The sequence below is a fragment of the Aquarana catesbeiana genome, linkage group LG04, assembly GCF_042186555.1.
Source record: "Aquarana catesbeiana isolate 2022-GZ linkage group LG04, ASM4218655v1, whole genome shotgun sequence".
NCBI lineage: Eukaryota > Metazoa > Chordata > Amphibia > Anura > Ranidae > Aquarana > Aquarana catesbeiana.
The window spans coordinates 418,014,036-418,036,744 of NC_133327.1; the positions used below are offsets into that span (position 1 = coordinate 418,014,036).

The 22,709-nt window shown below is 43.3% G+C and overlaps 1 protein-coding gene across 3 annotated transcripts in view; it reads right to left on the bottom strand.

Annotated features, from left to right (window-relative positions):
* AHI1 (Abelson helper integration site 1) overlaps positions 1–22,709 on the bottom strand; it is a 458,771-nt gene that overhangs the window by 313,973 nt on the left and 122,089 nt on the right. For all 3 annotated transcript variants that reach the window (XM_073627325.1, XM_073627324.1, XM_073627326.1), the window contains exon 10: positions 20,996–21,136. In XM_073627325.1, coding sequence (XP_073483426.1) covers positions 20,996–21,136 — 141 coding nt within the window. The remainder of the gene's footprint in view (positions 1–20,995; positions 21,137–22,709) is intronic.

Consider the following 22,709-nt stretch of genomic DNA (forward strand, 5'->3'; position numbering starts at 1 on the left):
CGGCTGTCACGCCTATATCCGCGTTTTCTACAGACACAATATCTTCTTTTGGGGGTTCGTTGGGTAGGGGTACCAGGGATGGTATACTGAAAATGCCTCTCATGCAGCCGGCTCACTGCATTTGCGTTGGGAAGTTGGGGCACAGCACCGTCTGGAAACAGAAAGGCTGTGATGATCATTTCCTGGAATTTAAGAAAGGATCCAGTTCATCCTGACGCTTTGTATAGCACCTAAGCGTTCAGCAGAGCCAATTGAAATAGGTATACAGACACTTTTTTGTACCAGCATCTGGCCTTACAGGCAATTAAGTACGGCGCCATCAACTGGTTGTTGAGGTCCACCCCTCCCATATTAACCACTTGCCGACCGCCTCATGCAGATATACTGCGGCAGAATGGCACGGGCAGGCAAAGTAACGTATGGGTACGTTACTTGCCTCCCGCGGGCGGGGGGTCCGACCGGACACCCCCCCCCCGATGCCCAAGGCGGTCGGCTTCTGTCCCGGAGCAATCAGAGGTGAGGGGGAGGCCATCCATTCGTGGCCACCCCCTCACGATCGCTCCCAGCCAATGACATTCTTCCTCTGCTGCTGTAATGTAAACAGCGGCAGAGGAAGTGATGTCATCTCTCCTGGAGACGGTCTTTTTGTTCCGGCGCCGAGGAGAGAAGACATCAAGTAAGTGCACCAAACACTACACTAATAGTAGAACACACTAGGCACACACTAGGCACACACTAGGCACACATTTCAACCCCCATCACCCCCCTGTCACAGTGACACCAATAGCAGTTTGTTTTTTTTTGCATTGGAGTCAGTTTGTGACAGTTATAAGTGGTAGGGCAGTTAGTGTTAGCCCCCTTTAGGTCTAGGATACCCCCCTAACCCCCCCCAATAAAGGTTAACCCCTTGATCACCCCCCGTCGCCAGTGTCATTAAGCGATCATTTTTCTGATCGCTGTATTAGTGACACAGGTGATGCTAGTTAGGGAGGTAAGTATATAGGTTCACCGTCAGTGTTTTATAGCGACAGGGACCCCCACATACTACCTAATAAAGGTTTTAACCCCCTGATTGCCCCCTAGTTAACCCTTTCACCAGTAATCACTGTATAACTGTTACGGGTGACGCTGGTTAGTTAGTTTGTTTTATTATAGTTTCAGGGCACCCGCCTTTATTATTTTATAAAGGTTTAACCCCCTAATCGCCCGGCAGTGATATAAGTTAAGTTTTAGGGTCAGATAAGGTCTGCGTCGCCCCAGGCAGTGTCAGGTTAGCGCCAGTACTGCTAACACCCACGCACGCAGCATACACCTCCCTTAGTGCTATAGTATCTGAATGGATCAATATCTGATCCGATCAGATCTATACTAGCATCCCCAGCAGTTTAGGGTTCCCATAAACACAGTGTTAGCGGGATCAGCCCAGATACCTGCTAGCACCTGCGTTTTGCCCCTCGGCCCAGCCCTGCCCAGCCCACCCAAGTGCAGTATCGATCGATCACTGTCACTTACAAAACACTAAACACGCATAACTGCAGCGTTCGCAGAGTCAGGCCTGATCCCTGCGATCGCTAACAGTTTTTGTTGGTAGCGTTTTGATACAGTCGCTAACAGTCAGGAGCTTTTTTGCCTGTGAGTATCACTAGTGTACCACTACATTTAGAGCCCACAATGGCAAATCGAAGGTACACTAGTGAAGAGGCCTACAAGTTTCGTTTCTGAGAATGACAGATAGATGAGTGACTTCCTCTTCACTGTCAGATTCAGGCTCAGAATACAATCCTGTAGAGGACAGCGGCTCCATGACAGATAGCTCTGACGACGTAGTTGTGGTCCCTACCAAGGTCAGGCGTACCAGACCCCGAACTTCTTCTTCTGTCCTTGATGTGCAAGAACCGCAGGTCCCTCGTATGGAGCAGAGCAGTAGTAGCGCCGCTATTCCCTCTGGTGAACTGGCAAGCACCAGCGGCCTAGTACACCCTGGTCGTACATCCAGCACTGCTGTAACACTTGGTGACGTGGCGAGTCCCATAAGTGCAGTTCAAGCTGGCGAGGTGGCAAGCACAAGTAGTGTCCCGCTGCCACCAAGAAGACGAACACAGGCCCGTCGTGCCCATAGTGCCCTTCCTGCTGCATACGCCAATCCGAATTGGGAACCCACCACTTCTGCAGCACCCGTACTTGCCCCATTCACTTGCCAACCCGGCATTCATGTGGAAACAGTTGATTTTACGCCACTGGATTTTTATTCCCTGTTTTTCACCGAAGATCTCTATAGATCTATTGTGGACCAAAGCAATTTATATGCTGGTCAACACATTGCCACTATTCCCCAGTCCTCCCTTGCCAGAGATTGGAGACCAATTACGGTCTCGAATTTAAGCTCTTTCTGGGCCTTTCTCTCAACATAACTAAAAAGAGTGAGTTGCGGTCATATTGGTCCACTGACCCAATTCACCATAAGCGGTTCATGCACTTCAACAACAATGAACTCTGTCGTCCTCGTGGAGACCCTGAATACGATCGGCTCTACAAAATTCGGCCCCTCGTAAACCACTTCAACCAACGTTTTCCAGACTTGTTTACTCCCCATCAAGTTGTCTGCGTTGATGAGTCCCTGATTAAGTTTTCTGGCCGCTTGTCATTCAAACAGTACTTTCCCAGCAAGCGTGCCAGATACAGGGTCAAGATGTATAAGCTCTGTGACAAACACAGGCTATACATGTAGTTTTATGGTTTACGAGGGCAAAGATAGTCACGTAGAGCCGACAAACTGCCCTGACTACATAGGAAGCGCTGGCAAGCTTGTGTGGGACTTGGTGTCACCCTTATTCGGAAAGGGGTACCACTTGTACGTGGACAATTATTACATGAGCGTGCCACTTTTTAGTCACCTTTTTAATCAACAGATTGGATCATGTGGCACCGTGCGACCTAATCGCCGGGGCTTTCCCCAGCGGCTTGTAGATTCCCGTCTTAGGCTGGGGGAGAGAGCCTGCTTCAAGTGTAATAACTTGCTCGCTATGAAGTGGAGGGATAATAAGAATGTTTTTGTTCTTACCTCCCTTCATGCAGACATGATGGTCCAAATTAATACGGCGACTGGTGTTGTGGAGAAACCCCTCTGTGTCCACGAATATAACCAAACTATGGGGGGGTGGACCTCAATGACCAGTTGTTGGCGCCGTACCTAATTGCCCGTAAGGCCAGATGCTGGTACAAGAAAGTGTCTGTTTATTTATTTCAATTGGCTTTGCTGAACGCTCATGTGCTATACAGAGCTTCAGGACGGACTGGATCCTTTCTTAAATTCCAGGAAGAGATCATCAGAGCCCTTCTGTATCCAGACAGTGCTCAACTTCACCTTCTCCAACCAAATGTAGTAAGCCGGCTGCATGAGAGGCATTTTCCGTATGTCCTCCTGAGTACCCCTACCCAACGAGCCCTCCAAAGAAAATGTCATGCCTGCAGCAAGCGCCGATATAGGCGTGACACACGGTATTATTGTCCCTCCTGTACTGACAATCCTGGTCTATGCATTGGTGAATGTTTTGAACGCTACCATTCACTAGTTGAGCATTAGCGTAAGGTACAGCACTGCACAGACTAGGCACACTAACACAGGGTCTCCCAAGATGCCATCGCATTTTGAGAGACCCGAACCTGGTACCAGTTACAAAAGTTATAGTTGCAAAAAAAAGTGTAAAAAAAAAAAAAGTAAAAAAAAATAAAAACACAAAAAAAAATAAAATAAAAAAAAACAAAAATAGTTGTCGTTTTATTGTTCTCTCCCTATTGTTCTGCTCTTTTTTACTGTATTCTATTCTGCAATGTTTTATTGTTATTATGTTTTACCATGTTTGCTTTTCAGATATGCAATTTTTTTATACTTTACTGTTTACTGTGTTTTATTGGTAACCATTTTTTTGTTTTCAGGTACGCTATTCAGCTGCAGAGCGGATTTATTTATCTTGACAGCAACAGCGTTTGCTCCCACAATACATAAAGCCGTGACTCCAGCGCTGTCGGAGGTGATTTCACCACCACAGTTACATACTTCAGCATATATGCTAAAGCGTGGGGGCAGCAGTGGGTGGAAGAGCGATTTGCTCCTACCTTTTGCGGGAGGATGCCCCCATGCTTCGGCATATATATATATTTTAGGCACAGGTTGCGTTTTTTACTATGTTTTTTTTGTATTTGCTTTGCAGGTATGGTAAGTCTTACTGTTATACTGTAAGGTTACTTTGTTTTATTGTTAACCATCATTTGCTTAGCAGGTACGCCATTCAGTTGCAGCGCGGATTTATTGATCTTGACAGCAACAGCGTTTGCTCCCACGATACATAAAGCCGTGACTCCAGCGCTGTCGGAGGTGATTTCACCACCACAGTTACATATTTCAGCATATATGCCGAAGCGTGGAGGCAGCAGAGGGCAGAGGAGCGATGTGCTCCTAACTTTTGTGGGAGGATGCCCCCATGCTTCAGCATATATATACGGTACATGTATGCCCATCATTAGAAGTGGGTGGATGAAGGGAGGTATTCTAATGGTGGGCATACCCACCGATCAATCTCTTTTTTTCATTCAGCCCACAGGCTGCATGAAAAAAGTTTACAATATAGGCCCAACAAGGACCAGCAACGTACTGGTATGTTGCTGGACTGAGTGGTTATACCAGAATGATGCCTGCAGGTTTAGGTATCATCTTGGTATCATTCTTTTCAGCCAGGGGTCGGCTTCCATGTAAAAGCAATCCTAATTAGCTAATTAGCCTCTAGACTGCTTTTACAAGCAGTGGGAGGGAATGCCCCCCCCCCCCCCCCCACCGTCTTCCATGTTTTTCTCTGGCCCTCCTGTCCCAACAGGGAACCTGAGAATGCAGCCGGTGATTCAGCCAGCTGACCATAGAGCTGATCAGAAATCAGAGTGGCTCCAAACATCTCTATGACCTAAGAAACTGGAAGCTACGAGCATTTCATGACTTAGATTTCACCGGATGTTATCAGCGCCATTGGGAAATTGAGAAGGCATTTTATCACACCGATCTTGGTGTGGTCATATGCTTTGAGGGCAGAGGAGAGATCTAACGTCTAATAGAACCATTATCCGTGCTGCGTGTAGAACTGTAGATGAAAAGCTGTAGGTGAGGATATGTGAGGTCTTATGTGATAATCCTTCACACAAGATAAAACCAGCTCCCCACACCCAGGTGAGAGTAAGTAACCTCCTTACCAGCTCTCAGTGACCACTATTATTATTATTATTATACATGATTTATATAGCGCCTTTTTCAAAAAAAGAGTACCTGTCACTACCTATTGCTATTATAGGGGATATTTACATTCCCTGAGATAACAATAAAAATGATTAAAAAAAAAAAATGAAAGGAACAGTTTAAAAATAAGATAAAAAAGCAAAAAAAAAAAAAAAAGAAAGAAAAAAAAACACCCCTGTCCCCCCCTGCTCTCGTGCAAAGGTGAACGCAAGCGTTGGTCTGGCCTCAAATGTAAACAGCAATTACACAATGCATGTGAGGTATCACCGCAAAGGTCAGTTTGAGGGCAGTAATTTTAGCAGTAGACCTCCTCTGTAAATCTAAAGTGGTAACCTGTAAAGGCTTTTAAAGGTTTTTAAAAATGTATTTAGTTTGTCGCCACTGCACGTTTGTGCGCAATTTTAAAGCATGTCATGACCCCAATTTAAAGCATGACCCCAATTTTTTCAAAAAAAGAGTACCTGTCACTACCTATTGCTATCATAGGGGATATTTACATTCCCTGGCATAACAATAATAATGATTAAAAAAATGAAAGGAACAGTTTAAAAATAAGATAAAAAGCAGAAAAAAAAAAAAGAAAAAAAAAGAAAAAAAGCACCCCTGTCCCCCCCCTGCTCTCGCGCAAAGACGAATGCAAGCGTCGGTCTGGCCATCAAATGTAAATAGCAATTGCACCATGCATGTGAGGTATCACCACGAAGGTCAGATCGAAGGCAGTCATTTTAGCAGTAGACCTTCTCTGTAAATCTAAAGTGGTAACCTGTAAAGGCTTTTAAAGGCTTTTAAAAATGTATGTAGTTTGTCGCCACTGCACGTTTGTGCGCAATTTTAAAGCATGTCATGTTTGGTATCCATGTACTCGGCCTAAGATCATATTTTTTATTTCATCAAACATTTGGGCAATATAGTGTGTTTTAGTGCATTAAAATTTAAAAAAGTGTGTTTTTTCCCCAAAAAAAAGCGTTTGAAAAATCACTGCGCAAATACTGTGTTAAAAAAAAAAATGAAACACCAACCATTTTAATCTGTAGGGCATTTGCTTTAAAAAAATATATAATGTTTGAGGGTTCAAAGTAATTTTCTTGCAAAAAAAAATAATTTTTTCATGTAAACAAAAAGTGTCAGAAAGGGCTTTGTCTTCAAGTGGTTAGAAGAGTGGGTGATGTGTGGCATAAGCTTCTAAATGTTGTACATAAAATGCCAGGACAGTTCAAAACCCCCCCAAATGACCCCATTTTGGAAAGTAGACACCTCAAGCCATTTGCTGAGAGGCATGTCGAGTCCATGGAATATTTTATATTGTGACACAAGTTGCGGGAAAAAGACAAATTTTTATTTATTTATTTTTTTTGCACAAAGTTGTCACTAAATGATATATTGCTCAAACATGCCATGGGAATATGTGAAATTACACCCCAAAATACATTCTGTTGCTTCATCTGAGTACGGGGATACCACATGTGTGAGACTTTTTGGGAGCCTAGACGCGTACGGGACCCCGAAAACCAAGCACCGCCTTCAGGCTTTCTAAGGGCGTAAATTTTTGATTTTACTCTTCACTGCCTATCACAGTTTCGGAGGCCATGGAATGCCCAGGTGGCACAAAACTAGAGGTCGACCGATATTTGGTGTTTTTTACTTAATCGGCATCGGCCGATTGTGCTGATAAAAAAGGCCGATATAAGCGCGACTTGCAAATGACTTCTGTAATAGAAGTCAGTGCAAGTTGCCTGTAGACTTCTCCCTCCTCTGGGCAGCCTGCCAAATCTGATAAAAAGAACCTGAAGGATACAATGTTTACACTTATGAATGAACTGAGCTCTGTGTGTAGAAGCTCTCAGTTTAACCATTTAAAGACTAAATCTTTTCTGACATTTGTTGCTTACAAGTAAAAATCCTGTATTTTCTGCTAGAAAATCACTTAGAATCCCCAAACATTATATATATATATTTTTTTAGCAGAGACCCTAGGGAATAAAATAGCGGTTGCTGCAATATTTTATGTCACACGGTATTTGCGCAGCGGTCTTTCAAACGCAATTTTTTTAAAAAAAAATACACTAATAAATTTAAAAAAAAACTAAGCAGTAAAGTTAGCCCATTTTTTTTTGTCCAAAAGTTTTGATTACCTGTTTTTGTGTATTTATTTTCAAGATATAGTTTTTTTTAAGCTTCTAAATGTTGTACATAAAATGCCAGGGCAGTTCAAAACCCCCCCCAAATGACCCCATTTTGGAAAGTAGACACCTCAAGCCATTTGCTGAGAGGCATGTCGAGTCCATGGAATATTTTATATTGTGACACAAGTTGCGGGAAAAAGACAAATTTTTATTTATTTATTTTTTTTTGCACAAAGTTGTCACTAAATGATATATTGCTCAAACATGCCATGGGAATATGTGAAATTACACCCCAAAATACATTCTGTTGCTTCATCTGAGTACGGGGATACCACATGTGTGAGACTTTTTGGGAGCCTAGACGCGTACGGGACCCCGAAAACCAAGCACCGCCTTCAGGCTTTCTAAGGGCGTAAATTTTTGATTTTACTCTTCACTGCCTATCACAGTTTCGGAGGCCATGGAATGCCCAGGTGGCACAAAACTAGAGGTCGACCGATATATCGGCCGATATTTGGTGTTTTTTACTTATTCGGCATCGGTCGATTGTGCTGATAAAAAAGGCCAATATAAGCGCGACTTGCAAATGACTTCAGTAATAGAAGTCAGTGCAAGTTGCCTGTAGACTTCTCCCTCCTCTGGGCAGCCTGCCAAATCTGATAAAAAGAACCTGAAGGATACAATGTTTATACTTATGAATGAACTGAGCTCTGTGTGTAGAAGCTCTCAGTTTAACCATTTAAAGACTCAATCTTTTCTGACATTTGTTGCTTACAAGTAAAAATCCTGTATTTTCTGCTAGAAAATCACTTAGAACCCCCCCAAACATTATATATATTTTTTTTAGCAGAGACCCTAGGGAATAAAATAGCGGTTGCTGCAATATTTTATGTCACACGGTATTTGCGCAGCGGTCTTTCAAACGCAATTTAAAAAAAAAAAATACACTAATAAATTTAAAAAAAAACTAAGCAGTAAAGTTAGCCCATTTTTTTTCGTCCAAAAGTTTTGATTACTGTATTTATTGGCGTATAACACTCACTTTTTCACCATGAAAATCGGGTGCAAATAGCGTGTGCGTGTTATACGCCAATACTTCAATTTCAGCTGCCCGTAGGCAACGGGGGGGGGGAGGGAGGCGGGACGAGTGCCGTCAGATTACATACAGTGAGAATCTTCTGTTTACTTGGCGGCCTCTGTAATAGGAAGTCAATAGATGGCAATGGCGAGGCTGCTGCATTTATGGCAATGGCGAGGCTGCTGCATTGATGGCAATGGCGAGGCTGCATTGATGTGGACTAATAAGGCTGCATTGATGGCACTTGTGAGGCTGCATGTGGGCATTAATCAGGCTGCATTGATGGTAATGGTGAGGCTGCAGATGGGCTCTGACCCTTATTTTGCTTCAAAGTTCCTTATTTCAAATTTAGGTTTTCTCCTGAAACTTCCCTCTTAAAATGAATGTGCGTGTTATACCCCTGTGCGTGTTATATGCCGATAAATACGGTACCTGTTTTTGTGTATTTATTTTCAAGATATAGTTTTTTTTTATTTTTTTTTTTAATCTAAATTCTACATACAAGTGAACTGCTTGGAGGTTTGTTTTGTTTAATAAATGTTTAAATGTAAAAAATTTTCTGTATCACTTAAGGTTGCCTTCACACTGCAGCGGGCATGCGTTGACGGTAAAACGCTGCTAGTTTTAGCGGCGCTTTACCGTCATTTTAGCGGCGCTATTCGACTGCTAGCGGGGCGCTTATAACCCAGCTAGCAGCCGAGGAAGGGGTTAAATGCGCCCCTGAAGCGCCGCTGCCGAAACGCTTTGCAGGCGCTTTGGCAGCGTTGTGCATTCATTTCAATGGGCAGGAGTGGTGGTATACACCGCTCCAAAGATGCTGCTTGCAGGACTTTTTTTTAACATCCTGCCAGCGCATCGCTTCAGTGTGAAAGCACTCGGGCTTTCACACTGAGACTGCAGGGGAGCCGTTTTACAGGCACTTTACAAGCGCTATTTTTAGCCCAAAAGCGCCCGAAAAACGCCCCAGTGTGGAAGGGGTCTGTTAAATTTTATGAGATGAAGGAAAAAAAAAAAAAAAAATAAAAAAAAAAAAAAATCGGCCTAATATATCGGCCCAAAAAAATCGGCATCACATATCGGCCATCGGCCACCGCGATTTCTAAATATCGGCATCGGCCAGAGAAAAACCCATATCGGTGGACCTGTACACAAAACCCCCCCAAATTACCCTATTTTGGAAAGTAGACACCCCAAGCTATTTGCTGAGAGGTATAGTGAGTATTTTGCAGACCTCACTTTTTGTCACAAAGTTTTGAAAATTGAAAAAAGGAAAAAAAAAAGTTTTTTCTTGTCTTTCTTCATTTTCAATAACAAATGAGAGCTGCAAAATACTCACCATGCCTCTCAGAAAATAGCTTGGGGTGTCTACTTTCCAAAATGGGGTCATTTGGGGAGGTTTTGTGCCATCTGGGCATTTTATGGCCTTCAAAACTGATAGGTAGTGAGGAGTGAAATCAAAACTTTACGCCCTTAGAAATCCTGAAGGCGGTGCGTGGTTTTTGGGGCCCCGTATGCGGCTAGGCTCCCAAAAAGTCCCACACATGTGGTATCCCCGTACTCAGGAGAATCAGCAGACTGTATTTTGGGGTGCAATTCCACATATGCTCATGGCCTGTGTGAGCAATATATCATTTAGTGACAACTTTGTGCAAAAAAAAAAAAAAGTTTGTCATTTCCCTGCAACTTGTGGCAAAATATAAAATATTCCATGGACGCAACACACCTCTCAGCAAATAGCTTGGGATGTCTACTTTCCAAAATGGGGTCATTTGGGGGGGGGGGGTTGTGCCATCTTGGCATTTTATGGCCTTCAAAACTGATAGGTAGTGAGGAGTGAAATCAAAAATTTACGCCCTTAGAAATCCTGAAGGCGGTGCTTGGTTTTCGGGGCCCCGTACGCGGCTAGGCTCCCGTAAAGTCCCACACATGTGGTATCCCCATACTTAGGAGAAGCAGCACTAAATGTATTTTGGGGTGCAATTCCACATATGCCCATGGCCTGTGTGAGCAATATATCATTTAGTGACAACTTTTTGTAAATTATTTTATTTTTTTTTTGTCATTATTCAATCACTTGGGACAAAAAAAAATTAATATTCAATGGGCTCAACATGCCTCTCAGCAATTTCCTTGGGGTGTCTATTTTCCAAAATGGGGTCATTTGGGGGGGGGGGGGGGGGGGTTGTACTGCCCTGCCATTTTAGTGCCTCAAGAAATGACATAGGCAGTCAAAAACTAAAAGCTGTGTAAATTCCAGAAAATGTACCCTAGTTTGTAGACACTATAACTTTTGCGCAAACCAATAAATATACGCTTATTGACATTTTTTTACTAAAGACATGTGGCCAAATACATTTTGGCCTAAATGTATGACTAAAATTGAGTTTATTGTTTATTTTTTTTCAAAATTTTCAGGCTTTTTCCGTTTATAGCGCAAAAAATAAAAATCGCAGAGGTGATCAAATACCATCAAAAGAAAGCTCTATTTGTGGGAAGAAAAGGACTCAAATTTCGTTTTGGTACAGCATTGCATGACCGTGCAATTAGCAGTTAAAGCGACGCAGTGCCAAATTGTAAAAAGTGCTCTGGTCAGGAAGGGGGTAAATCCTTCCGGGGCTGAAGTGGTTAAGGTTGTATTCGTGGACACAGAAGGGTTTTTCAACAACACCAGTCGCCGTTGGAATTTAGACTGTCGTATCTGCGTGAAGGGAGGACAGAAGGAAAACATTCCAATTATCCCTTCACTTCACTGCGAGCAAATTATTACACTTCAAGCAGGCTCTCTCCCCCAGTCTAAGTCGGGATTCTACAAGCCGTTGGGGGAAGCCCCGGCAATTAGATTGCACAGTTCCAATTCCATAATCAAAAAGGTGACTAAAAAGTGTCACGCTTGTGTAATAATTGTCCAGGTACAAGTGGTACCCCTTTCTGAATAAGGGTGACACCAATTCCCAAACGATCTTGCCAGCGCTCCCTATGTAGTCTGGGCAGTTCTCAGGCTCTATGTGACTATTTCTTCCCTCGTAAACCATAAAACTTTATGTATAGTCTGTGGCCCTGTCACAGAGCTTATACATGTTGACCCCGTATCTGGCACGCTTGCTGGGAAGGTACTGTTTGAAAGACAAGCGGCCAGAAAACTTAATCAGGAACTCATCAACGCAGACAATTTGATCGGGAGTAAGCAAGGCTGCGAACTGTTGGTTAAAGTGGTTTACGAGGGGCGAATTTTGTGGAGCCGATCGTGTCCAGGGTCACCCCGAGGACGACAGAGTTCATTTTCATTGAAATGCATGAACTGAAAGATCTGCTCGTATCGCGTCCTGGTCATGGAAGCAGAGAACACGGGCATATGGTGAATTGGGTCAGTGGACCAATATGACCGCAACTCACTTTTTTTAGTTATGCCCATGAGGAGGGATAGGCCCAGAAAGGTCTGCAGAAGTGGCTGGCTCACGATTAGGATTGGCAAATGCAATGGGAAAGGCACTATGGGCTCGACGGGCCTGTGTTTGTCTTCTTGGTGGCTGCGGGACACTACTTGTGCTAGCCACTGCACCAACTTGAACTGCACATATAGTACTTGCCTTGTCACCACGTGTTACTGCAGTGCTGGTTTGACTACGACCAGGATGTACTAGGCCGCTGGTGCTTGCCAGTTCACCAGAAGGATGAGCAGCACTAGTACTGGATCTCTGCTCTGATACGAGAGCCCTGCGGTTCTTGCACCTCAACAACGGAAGTACGGGGTCGGGTACCCCTGACCTTAGCAGGGACCACTGCTCTGTCATCAGAGCTATCTGTCAGGGTGCCGCTGCTGTCTACCAGTTCGTATACTGAGCCTGAATCTGCCAGTGAGGCGGATTCCCCTTTGCTCTCATCTGTCATGCTCAGCAACGTGTATGTCTCTTCACTAGTGTACCTCTGTTTGGACATTTTGGCCTCTAAATATATAGGTACAACTAGTGCGACTGACAGGCAAAAAGAGCACTCGATGTCAGAGCCTGCTTCAATCGCTACCAAAAAACTTCGCTTTCGTAGGGATCAGGCCTGACTCTGCGTACGCTGCAGTAATGTGTGTTGTGTTTTGTAAGTGATAGTGATCGATTGATACTTCAGTTCGGTGGGCTGGGCTGCGGAGGGGCTAAAACGCAGGTGATAGTTGTCGGGGCTAATCCCGCTAACGCAGCGTTTTTGGTAACACCTAAACTACTGGGGATGGTAATATAGGTCTGATCAAATCAAAGATATGGATCCGTTCAGATATTATACTAGTAAGGGAGGTGTATGGTGCGTGCGTGGGTGTTAGCACTACTGGCACTAATCTGACACTGCCTGGGATTGACGCTGACTCTAACTGACACTAAAACTGATGTCATCCCCTGGGTGATCAGGGGATTAAAGCTTTATTGGGTGATATACAGCAGGTACCATGACGCTATATAAAGTCTAACTAACAAGCGTCACCCGTGACACTAATACGGTGATCACTGGTGACAGGGGGTGAAAGGGTAAACTAGGGGGCAATCAGGGGGTTAAAACCTTTATTAGGTAATATATGGGGGTATAAAAGACTAACGGTGAAACTAACCAACTAACACAGTGACAGGGAGTGAAGGGGTTAACTGGGGGGGGGGAATCGGGGGGTGAAATGTGTGCCTACGTGTACTGGTGTTAGTGTAGTGTTGGTGCCTTCTCTCCTCTCACTGGAACCAAAAAGGATTTCACAAGGGGAGATGAGACCACTTCCCTGCCTCTGTTTACAATTACAGGCAGGGGAAGCAGTTCATTCGCCAGAACCGATCAGCAGGTCCAGGTCAGAAATCATTGGCCTGGACCTGAAGACTGATCGGTCCTGTCCGATCGTCACGAGCGTTGTACGGGTACAGCGATTTGAGCAGTGGTGCCATTCTACTGCCATATATCGGCGTGAGCTGGTTAACCACTTGCCGACCGCCTAACACAGATATACTGCGGCAGAATGGCACGGGCAGGCAAAATCACGTACGTGGTACGTGATTTGCCACCAGCGGGAGAGGGGTCGCATCACCCCCCCCCCCCCGGTGCCCAAGGCCGTCGGCTTCATTCCAGGAGTGATCTGTGCTGAGGGGGAGGCCATTGATTTATGGTCCCTCCCTCACGATCACTCCCGGCGAATGAAAATCTTCCTCTGCTGCTGTAATGTAAACAGCGGCAGAGGAAGTGATGTCATCGCTCCTCGTGAAGCCTTTTCGTTACGGCTTCCGAGGAGAGAAGACATCAAGTAAGTGCACCAACACTACACATTACAGTAAAACACGTAGGCACACTTTTCACCCCCTAATCACCCCCTCGATCACTCCCCTGGATCCCCTGTCACAGTGACACCAATAGTAGTTTTTTTTCATGCCCATAGTGCCCTTCCTGCTGCATTCGCTAATCCTAATTGGGAACCCACCACTTCTGCAGCACCCGTACTTCCCCCATTCACTGGCCAACCCAGCATTCAGGTGGAAACAATTGATTTTACATCACTTGATTTTTATTCGCTGTTTTTCACCGAAGATCTCTATAGATCTATTGTGGACCAAAGCAATTTGTACGCTGGTCAACACATAGCCACTATTCCCCAGTCCTCCCTTGCCAGAGATTGGAGACCAATTACGGTCTCCGAATTTAAGCTCTTTCTGGGCCTATCCCTCAACATGGGCATAACTAAAAAGAGTGAGTTGTGGTCATATTGGTCCACTGACCCAATTCACCATATGCCCTTGTTCTCTGCCTCCATAACCAGGGCACGATACGAGCAGATCTTGCGGTTCATGCATTTCAACAACAATTAACTCTGTCATCCTCGTGGAGACCCTGGATACGATCGGCTCTACAAAATTTGACCCCTCGTAAACCACTTCAACCAACGTTTTGCAGACTTGTTTACTCCCCATCAAGTTGTCTGCGTTGATGAGTCCCTGATCAAGTTTTCTGGCCGCTTGTCATTTAAACAGTACCTTCCCAGCAAGTGTGCCAGATACGGGGTCAAGATGTATAAGCTCTGTGACAGGGCCACAGGCTATACATGTAGTTTTATGGTTTACGAGGGCAAAGATAGTCACGTAAAGCCAACAAACTGCCCTGACTACATAGGAAGCGCTGGCAAGATTGTGTTGGACTTGGTGTCACCCTTATTCGGAAAGGGGTACCACTTGTACGTGGACAATTATTACACGAGCGTGCCACTTTTTAGTCACTTGTTTGTTTATCAGATTGGAGCATGTGGCATCGTGCGATCTAATCGCCGGGGCTTTCCCCATCGGCTTGTAGATTCCCGTCTTAGGCTGCGGGAGAGAGCCTGCTTCAACCGTAATAACTTGCTCGCTATGAAGTGGAGGGATAATAAGAATGTTTTCGTTCTTACCTGCCTTCAAGCAGACACGACAGGCCAAATTCCTACGGCGACTGGTGTTGTGGAAAAAAACCCATCTGTGTCATCGAATATAACCTTAATATGGGAAGGGTTGGACCTCAATGACCAGTTTTTGGCGCTGTACCTAGTTGCCCGTAAGGCCAGACGCAGGTACAAGATAGTGTCTGTTTATTTATTTCTATGGGCTTTGCTGAACGCTTATGTGCTATACAGAGCTTCAGGACAGACTGGATCCTTCAATAAATTCAAGGAAGAGATCGTCAGAGCACTTCTGTTTCCAGACGGTGCTCCACCTCACCATCCCCAACCAAATGCAGTAAGCCAGCTGCATGAAAGGCATATTCTTTATGTGTTCCCGAGTACCCCTACCCAACGAGCCCCCCAAAAAAGATATGTCTGCAGCAAACGCGGATATAGGCGTGACACCTGCTATTATTGTCCCTCCTGTCCTGACAATCCTGGTCTTTGCATTGGTGAATGTTTTGAACGCTACCATACACTAGTTGAGTATTAGCGTAGGGTACAGCATTGCACAGACTAGGCACACTTACACAGGGTCTCCCAAGATGCCATCGCATTTTGAGATACCCGAACCTGGAACTGGTTACAGTTACAAAAATTACAGTTACAAAAAAAAGTGTAAAAAAAACAAATTTTTTAATTTTTTTTGTTAACCATCATTTGCTTAGCAGGTACGCCATTCAGTTGCAAGGCAGATTTATTCATCTTGACAGCAACAGCGTTTGCTCCCATGATACATAAAGCCGTGACTCCAGCGCTGTAGGAGGTGATTTCACAACCACAGTTAAAAAAAAAGAGCATATATGCCGAAGCATGGGGGCAGCAGGGGCAGAGGAGCAATTTGCTCCTAACTTTTGGGGCAGATGCCCCCATGCTTCAGCATATATAAATGGTGCATGTATGCCCATCATTAGAAGTGGGTGGATGAAGGGAGGTATTCTAATGGTGGGCATAACCACCGATTAATCTCTTTTTTTCGTTCAGCCCACAGGCTGCATGAAAAAAAAAAAAGATTACAATATATGCCCAACAAGGACCAGCAACGTACAGGTATGTTGCTGGACTTTGAGTGGTTATACCAGAATGATGCCTGCAGGTTTAGGTATCATCTTGGTATCATTCTTTTCAGCCAGCAGTCGGCTTTCATGTAAAAGCAATCCTAGCAGCTAATTAGCCTGTAGACTGCTTTTTAAAGCAGTGGGAGGGAATGTGTCCGTCCCCCCCACCGTCTTCCATGGTTTTCTCTGGCTCTCATGTCCCAACAGGGAACCTGAAAATGCAGCCGATGATTCGGCCAGCTGACCATGGAGCTGATCAGAGACCAGAATGGCTCCAATCATCTCTATGGCCTAAGAAACCTGAAGCTACGAGCATTTCATGACTTAGATTTCGCCGGATGTAAATGGTGCCATTGGGAAATTGGGAAAGCATTTTATCACACCGATCTTGGTGTGGTCAGATGCTTTGAGGGCAGAGGAGAGGACCCCAATTTTTTCAAAAAAGAGTACCTGTCACTACCTATTGCTATCATAGGGGATATTTACATTCCCTGGCATAACAATAATAATGATTAAAAAAATGAAAGGAACAGTTTAAAAATAAGATAAAAAAGCAAAAAAAAAAAAAAAACACCCCTGTCCCCCCCCTGCTCTCACGCGAAGACGAATGCAAGTGTCGGTCTGGCATCAAATGTCAACAGCAATTGCACCATGCATGTGAGGTATCACTGCGAAGGTCAGATCAAGGGCAGTAATTTTAACAGTAGACCTTCTCTGTAAATCTAAAGTGGTAACCTGTAAAGGCTTTTAAAGGCTTTTAAAAATGTTTGTAGTTTGTCGCCACTGCACGTTTGTGCGCAATTTTAAAGCATGTCATGTTTGGTATCCATGTACTCGGCCTAAGATCATATTTTTTATTTCATCAAACATTTGGGCAATATAGTGTGTTTTAGTGCATTAAAATTAAAAAAATTTAAAAAAGTGTGTTTTTTCCCCCAAAAAATGCATTTTAAAAAATCGCTGCACAAATACGGTGTGAAAAAAAAAAAATTAAACACCCACCATTTTAATCTGTAGGGCCTTTGCTTTAAAAAAAATATATAATGTTTGGGGGTTCAAAGTAATTTTCTTGCAAAAAAAAAAAATGTTTCTTCATGTAAACAAAAAGTGTCAGAAAGGGCTTTGTCTTCAAGTGGTTAGACGAGTGGGTGATGTGTGACATAAGCTTCTAAATGTTGTGCAAAAAAATGCCAGGACAGTTCAAACCCCCCCCTCAAATGACCTCATTTTGGAAAGTAGACACCCCAAGCTAATTTGCTGAGAGTCATGACGAGTCCATGGAATAGTTTATATTGTCACTAAATGATATATTGCTCAAACATGCCACGGGCATATGTGAAATTACACCCCAAAATACATTCTGTTGCTTCTCCTGAGTACGGGGATACAACATGTGTGAGACGTTTTGGGAGTCTAGCCACGTACGGGACCCCGAGAACCAAGCACCGCCTTCAGGGTTTCTAAGGGTGTAAATTTTTGATTTCACTCCTCACTGCCTATCACAGTTTCGGAGACCATGGAATGCCCAGATGGCACAACCCCCCCCCCAAATGACCCCATTTTGTAAAGTAGACACCCCAAGCTATTTGCTGAGAGATATGGTGAGTATTTTGCAGACCTCGCTTTTTGTCACAAAGTTTTGAAAATTGAAAAAAGAAAAATACATTTTTCTTTTCTTTCTTCATTTTCAAAAACAAATGAGAGCTGCAAAATACCTCTCCTCAATAAGATACTGGCTCCTATGTAAATTGGCCCTAGTATGTGTATGTATGAATGTGAGTTAGGGAACTTCGATTGTAAGCTCCTTGAGGGCAGGGACTGACGTGAATGTACAATTTATATGTAAAGCGCTGTGTAAATGGACAGTGCAATTTAATTACCTGAAATAAATACATAAATAAAATAAATACTGCTGGGCAAAACGTTTGTGAAGAGTGCAGATTTTTCAGGATTAGGACAATTAATATACAAAACACAATGAAATAGTAGAGGCTGGGAAATTTTAGGTGCCAGTTCAAGGCTTATGCATCAATGTCAATAAGGATCGAAATGATATCTTTATGCTAGAGTTATGGTAGATCAGAGGACTGACACTGCTCATGTACCTAGTTATCAAACACAAAAAAGGTACATTCCTCTTCATGCTCTGGTAATCAGAGCTGGACTTTGGAGGAGAGGGCATAGATGTACGACTTTGGCCCCTACATCGTTAACCACTTGCCGACCGGCCGCAGTACATATCCTCATTACTACTGTGCTGAGTGATCTATGGAGCGACAGATGTTGCTAGGCACCTATGACCATGGTACACTGTTAACCCCTCTTCCTGCAGTTTTTGAAGAAGACCTTTCTCTAGATGTTTTGAAGCTCTGACTGTCGTACAGGATCTTAAGGCAATTGACATGCCCCCCTCTACCCAACCCGCTATACTGTGTTATTTCTGTAGCGATTGCTAAACTGGGGTTCAACACTGTTTCTATCCATTTGGACCAGTTACACAATTGAGGACACGAGTCTGCAATAACCGTCATATCTTGGATACTTACCTATGCTGTTGCTCATTCCTTTAGGATGTTCATAATAATGTATGCCTAAGCTCCCGAAGAAGCGTATAACTATGCACGCAACATGTAGAGCCAATCTACTGCACATTATGATCAACTCACACCAAGCCTGATAGAATAATTAATTGGTGCCTCCACAAAAGGACATCCACAAGAATTTTCAGGGCTCTACTGCTTGGTGTATGGGTTGTGCGGTGTATTAGCCCATAGGCAATTCCTACTTTGCAAAGTTCTTTAACTAGTGTTTGTCTGGTTGTTCTTTTTTTAATCGATTTGTAATAAACAATATTTTTTTATCTTTAATGTTGTGTATCTCAGTGCCTATAAAGTCCAGTACCAAATGTTTCCAATATTACAGTATCGCACAAAAGTGAGTACACCCCTCACATTTTTGTAAATATTTTATTATATCTTTTCATGTGACAACACTGAAGAAATGACACTTGCTACAATGTAAAGTAGTGAATGTACAGCTTGTATAACAGTGTAAATTTGCGGTCCCCTCAAAATAACTCAACACACAGCCATTAATGTCTAAACCGCTGGCAACAAAAGTGAGTACACCCCTAAGTGAAAATGTCCAAATTGGGCCCAATTAGCCATTTTCCCTCCCCGATGTCATGTGACTCGTTCGTGTTACAAGGTCTCAGGTATGAATGGGGAGCAGGTGTGTTAAATTTGGTGTTATCTCTCTCTCGCTCTCATACTGGTCACTGGAAGTTCAACATGGAACCTCATGGCAAAGAACTCTGAGGATCTGAAAAAAAAATGGTTGCTCTACATAAAGATGGCCTAGGCTATAAGAAGATTTCCAAGACCCTGAAATTAAGCTGCAGCACGGTGGCCAAGACCATACAACGGTTTAACAGGACAGGTTCCACTCAGAACAGGCCTCACCATGGTCGACCAAAGAAGTTGAGTGCACATGCTCAGCGTTATATCCAGAGGTTGTCTTTGGGAAATAGACAGATAAGTGCTGCCAGCATTGCTGCAGAAGCAGAAGGGGTGAGGGGGGTCAGCCTGTCAGTGCTTGGACCATACGCCGCACACTCCATCAAACTGGTCTGCATGGCTGTCGTCCCAGAAGGAAGCCTCTTCTAAAGATGATGCACAAGAAAGCCCGCAAATAGTTTGCTGAAAACAAGCAGACTAAGGACATAGATTACTGGAAACATGTCCTGTGGTCTGATGAGACCATGATAAACTTATTTTGGTTCAGATGCTGTCAAGCGTGTGTGGCGGCAACCAGGTGAGGAGTACAAAGACAAGTGTGTCTTGCCTACAGTCAAGCACGGTGATGGGAGTGTCATGGTCTGGGGCTGCATGAGTGCTGCCAGCACTGGGGAGCTACAGTTCATTGAGGGAACCATGAATGTCAACATGTATTGTGACATACTGAAGCAGAGCATGATCCTCTCCCTGCGGAGACTGGGTCGCAGGGCAGTATTCCAACATGATAACGACCCCAAACACACCTCCAAGACGACCACTGACTTGCTAAAGAAGATGAGGATAAAAGCGACGGACTGGCATCTGTGGGGCATCCTCAAACGGAAGCGCAAGGTCTCTAACATCCCCCAGCTCCGTGATATCATCATGGAGGAGTTGAAGAGGACCCAAGTGGCAACCTGTGAAGCTCTGGTGAACCCAATGCCTGAGAGGGTTAAGGCAGTGCTGGAAAATAATGGCCACACAAAATATTGACACTTTGGGCCCAATTTGGATATTTTCACCTAGGGGTGTACTCACTTTTGTTGCTAGTGGATTAAACATTAATGGCTGTGTGTTGAGTTATTTTGAGGAGACAGCACTGTTATACAAGCTGTACACTCACTACTTTACATTATAGCAAAGTGTCATTTCTTCAGTGTTGTCACATGAAATGATATAATAAGTTACAAAAATGTGTTGTGTGTACTCACTTTTGTGAGATACTGTATCTGAAGTGGTTAATGTATGATTTTATTTTTTTTTTTTTTAGTATAATTGCGTAGAAGGAGGCTAAAACCCCATGTGAGAATTTTATTTATTTTTTCTGTGTCCCTGTTGCAGATTTTCCCTTACTTCTTGTCTTGTTAAACTGATGCCAGCATGGCAGGAAGTGGGTATAAATCCCTCTAACAGAGCCCCAAATAACAGTAAAAACCAGACAGGTGACTGCTGTAAGCACCCCTGGCAATGCTATAGTTTGGCCCAACCCCAGTAACTACCACTTTTGCTGGACAGCTTGGCCAACATGTAGATATTGAATAAAATATAGAAAATGTCATGTGAAACCGTAAAAAAAAAATGTAATATTCTGCATACTATTTTACAAGTTTTAACCACATACAGCTACCAAAATACAATATTTTTTGCTATAATGAAGCTTTCATACCTGTTGAGATAAATATACATTCTCTTTAAAACATATTTAAGCCTGTTACTTTTACATGTCAATGCTAATAAAAGGTTTATTAAGACTTACCTGTCCCGGCAGCCGAGTCCACTTAAATGGTTCCTTATGCTTACTGTCGCCTAAATCTGGCCCCTTCGTGGCAACATCATGCTGTAGGTCAGCATTTGATAAGCTGCTCCCAAATGGAAGGTCCATATTTGTTGAAGTTACCTGAAATTAATTCCAATCAGATAGTGTCTTTAGTAACTGGCTATTGTACAACTTAAGCAGAAATCACTGACTTGTCATGACACTGATGCATAGAATAAATCGTAATGTTAAAGTGCCTGAAAACTTTTACATATACCTATTGAAGTGACTAGCATTAGGTGATACACGGAGATGAAACAAATCCTCCTACACAAGTTGTACCTGTGTATCTGCAGTCATTTCTTCTGTAAATTGTTATGAAAACACGAAGATAAAAGGATTTCTTCTCAACTCCAGCAGCAGGGGGCAGGGATCTAAAGTCTTAACAGAGCCGATCTCAGTGAGGACAGCTGTTAGCCCTGACAGGAGGGAAGGGACACATCCCCTTCACACAGTAACAAGCACAAATATGAATATCAATCACAGGCTGGATGCTAGAGCTCCTTCACCTTTTTAACTCAGGAAAAGATGCCAGAAGTGGCTCATGCTGATAACAAAGGAACCAGGCAGCAGAGAGAAATCACACTCAATGCTTTGGAGAGAGGCAAGTACACAGTATAGGATATGTTTTTTTTTCATATTTCATGTCTGAAGTTTACAAATTCATGTCTAACGGCTTTGATTTAAAAAAGAACAACTTTGAGGAAATTGACACATTTACACTTGGGTTAAACATTAAGAAGCAACAAAATCATACTTTAAGTTGACATAGTATCGATATTCACATAGTACATCTACAATAGGCATTCATAAACAAAGAGTGAAAAATAGAATGAAGAAAAGACGGTAGAACATACAAGGTGGTATCAAAAAGTTTCAAGACTAGTTTTATAACACGCCAACAGATGGCAGCACAAGGCTGCACACACAGTCACAGGGAGCACTGACCTTCATAAGTCAATGTGCCAAAAGACATCTTCCTGTGTACATCGGGAGCTCTGCAACTGGTGCTATTCTGACCATGTCTTACCACTTCTGCTATTTCATTATGGTCAGCAAGTTAGCACAAAGAGCAAACATAGAATTCTGTGTGAAACTGGGTAAATCTACCACAGAAACATTTGACATGATTCCGCAAGTTTACGGCGATGCTGCAATAAGTTGAAGATCCGGCTCAAAGGTCGCCATTTTGACACCATTGTGGAGATCCAACACAAATAGCAGAAGATGCTTGACACCCTTCGAAAAGAAGACTTCCAGGACACATTTCAGAAGTGGCAGGAATGCTGGGAGCGCTGTATTTTAAAGGTGATAATGTATAAACGTAGATAAATAAAGTACTTTCTTGTAAACAGAGCTATTCTCAAAACTTTTTGATACCACATCGTAAAACAGAAAATTACACACCTTCCTACAAGGTCTAATACTGGCTGTACATGTGGCCATTTTTCAGCTATTTCACACTTTCAACCAGATTTTGAAAAGAAAACAAAAAAACAATCAATCAATCAAGGCAACATATGGTACCACTAGTTTTATTAAAATGTAACCTTGACCGGTTTGATCACTTAAAGCATTTGTAAACCCGAAAAAAAAAATAAAAATAAAAAAAACAAACCCTGCAAGACAAAGGCATAATGAGCTAGTACACATT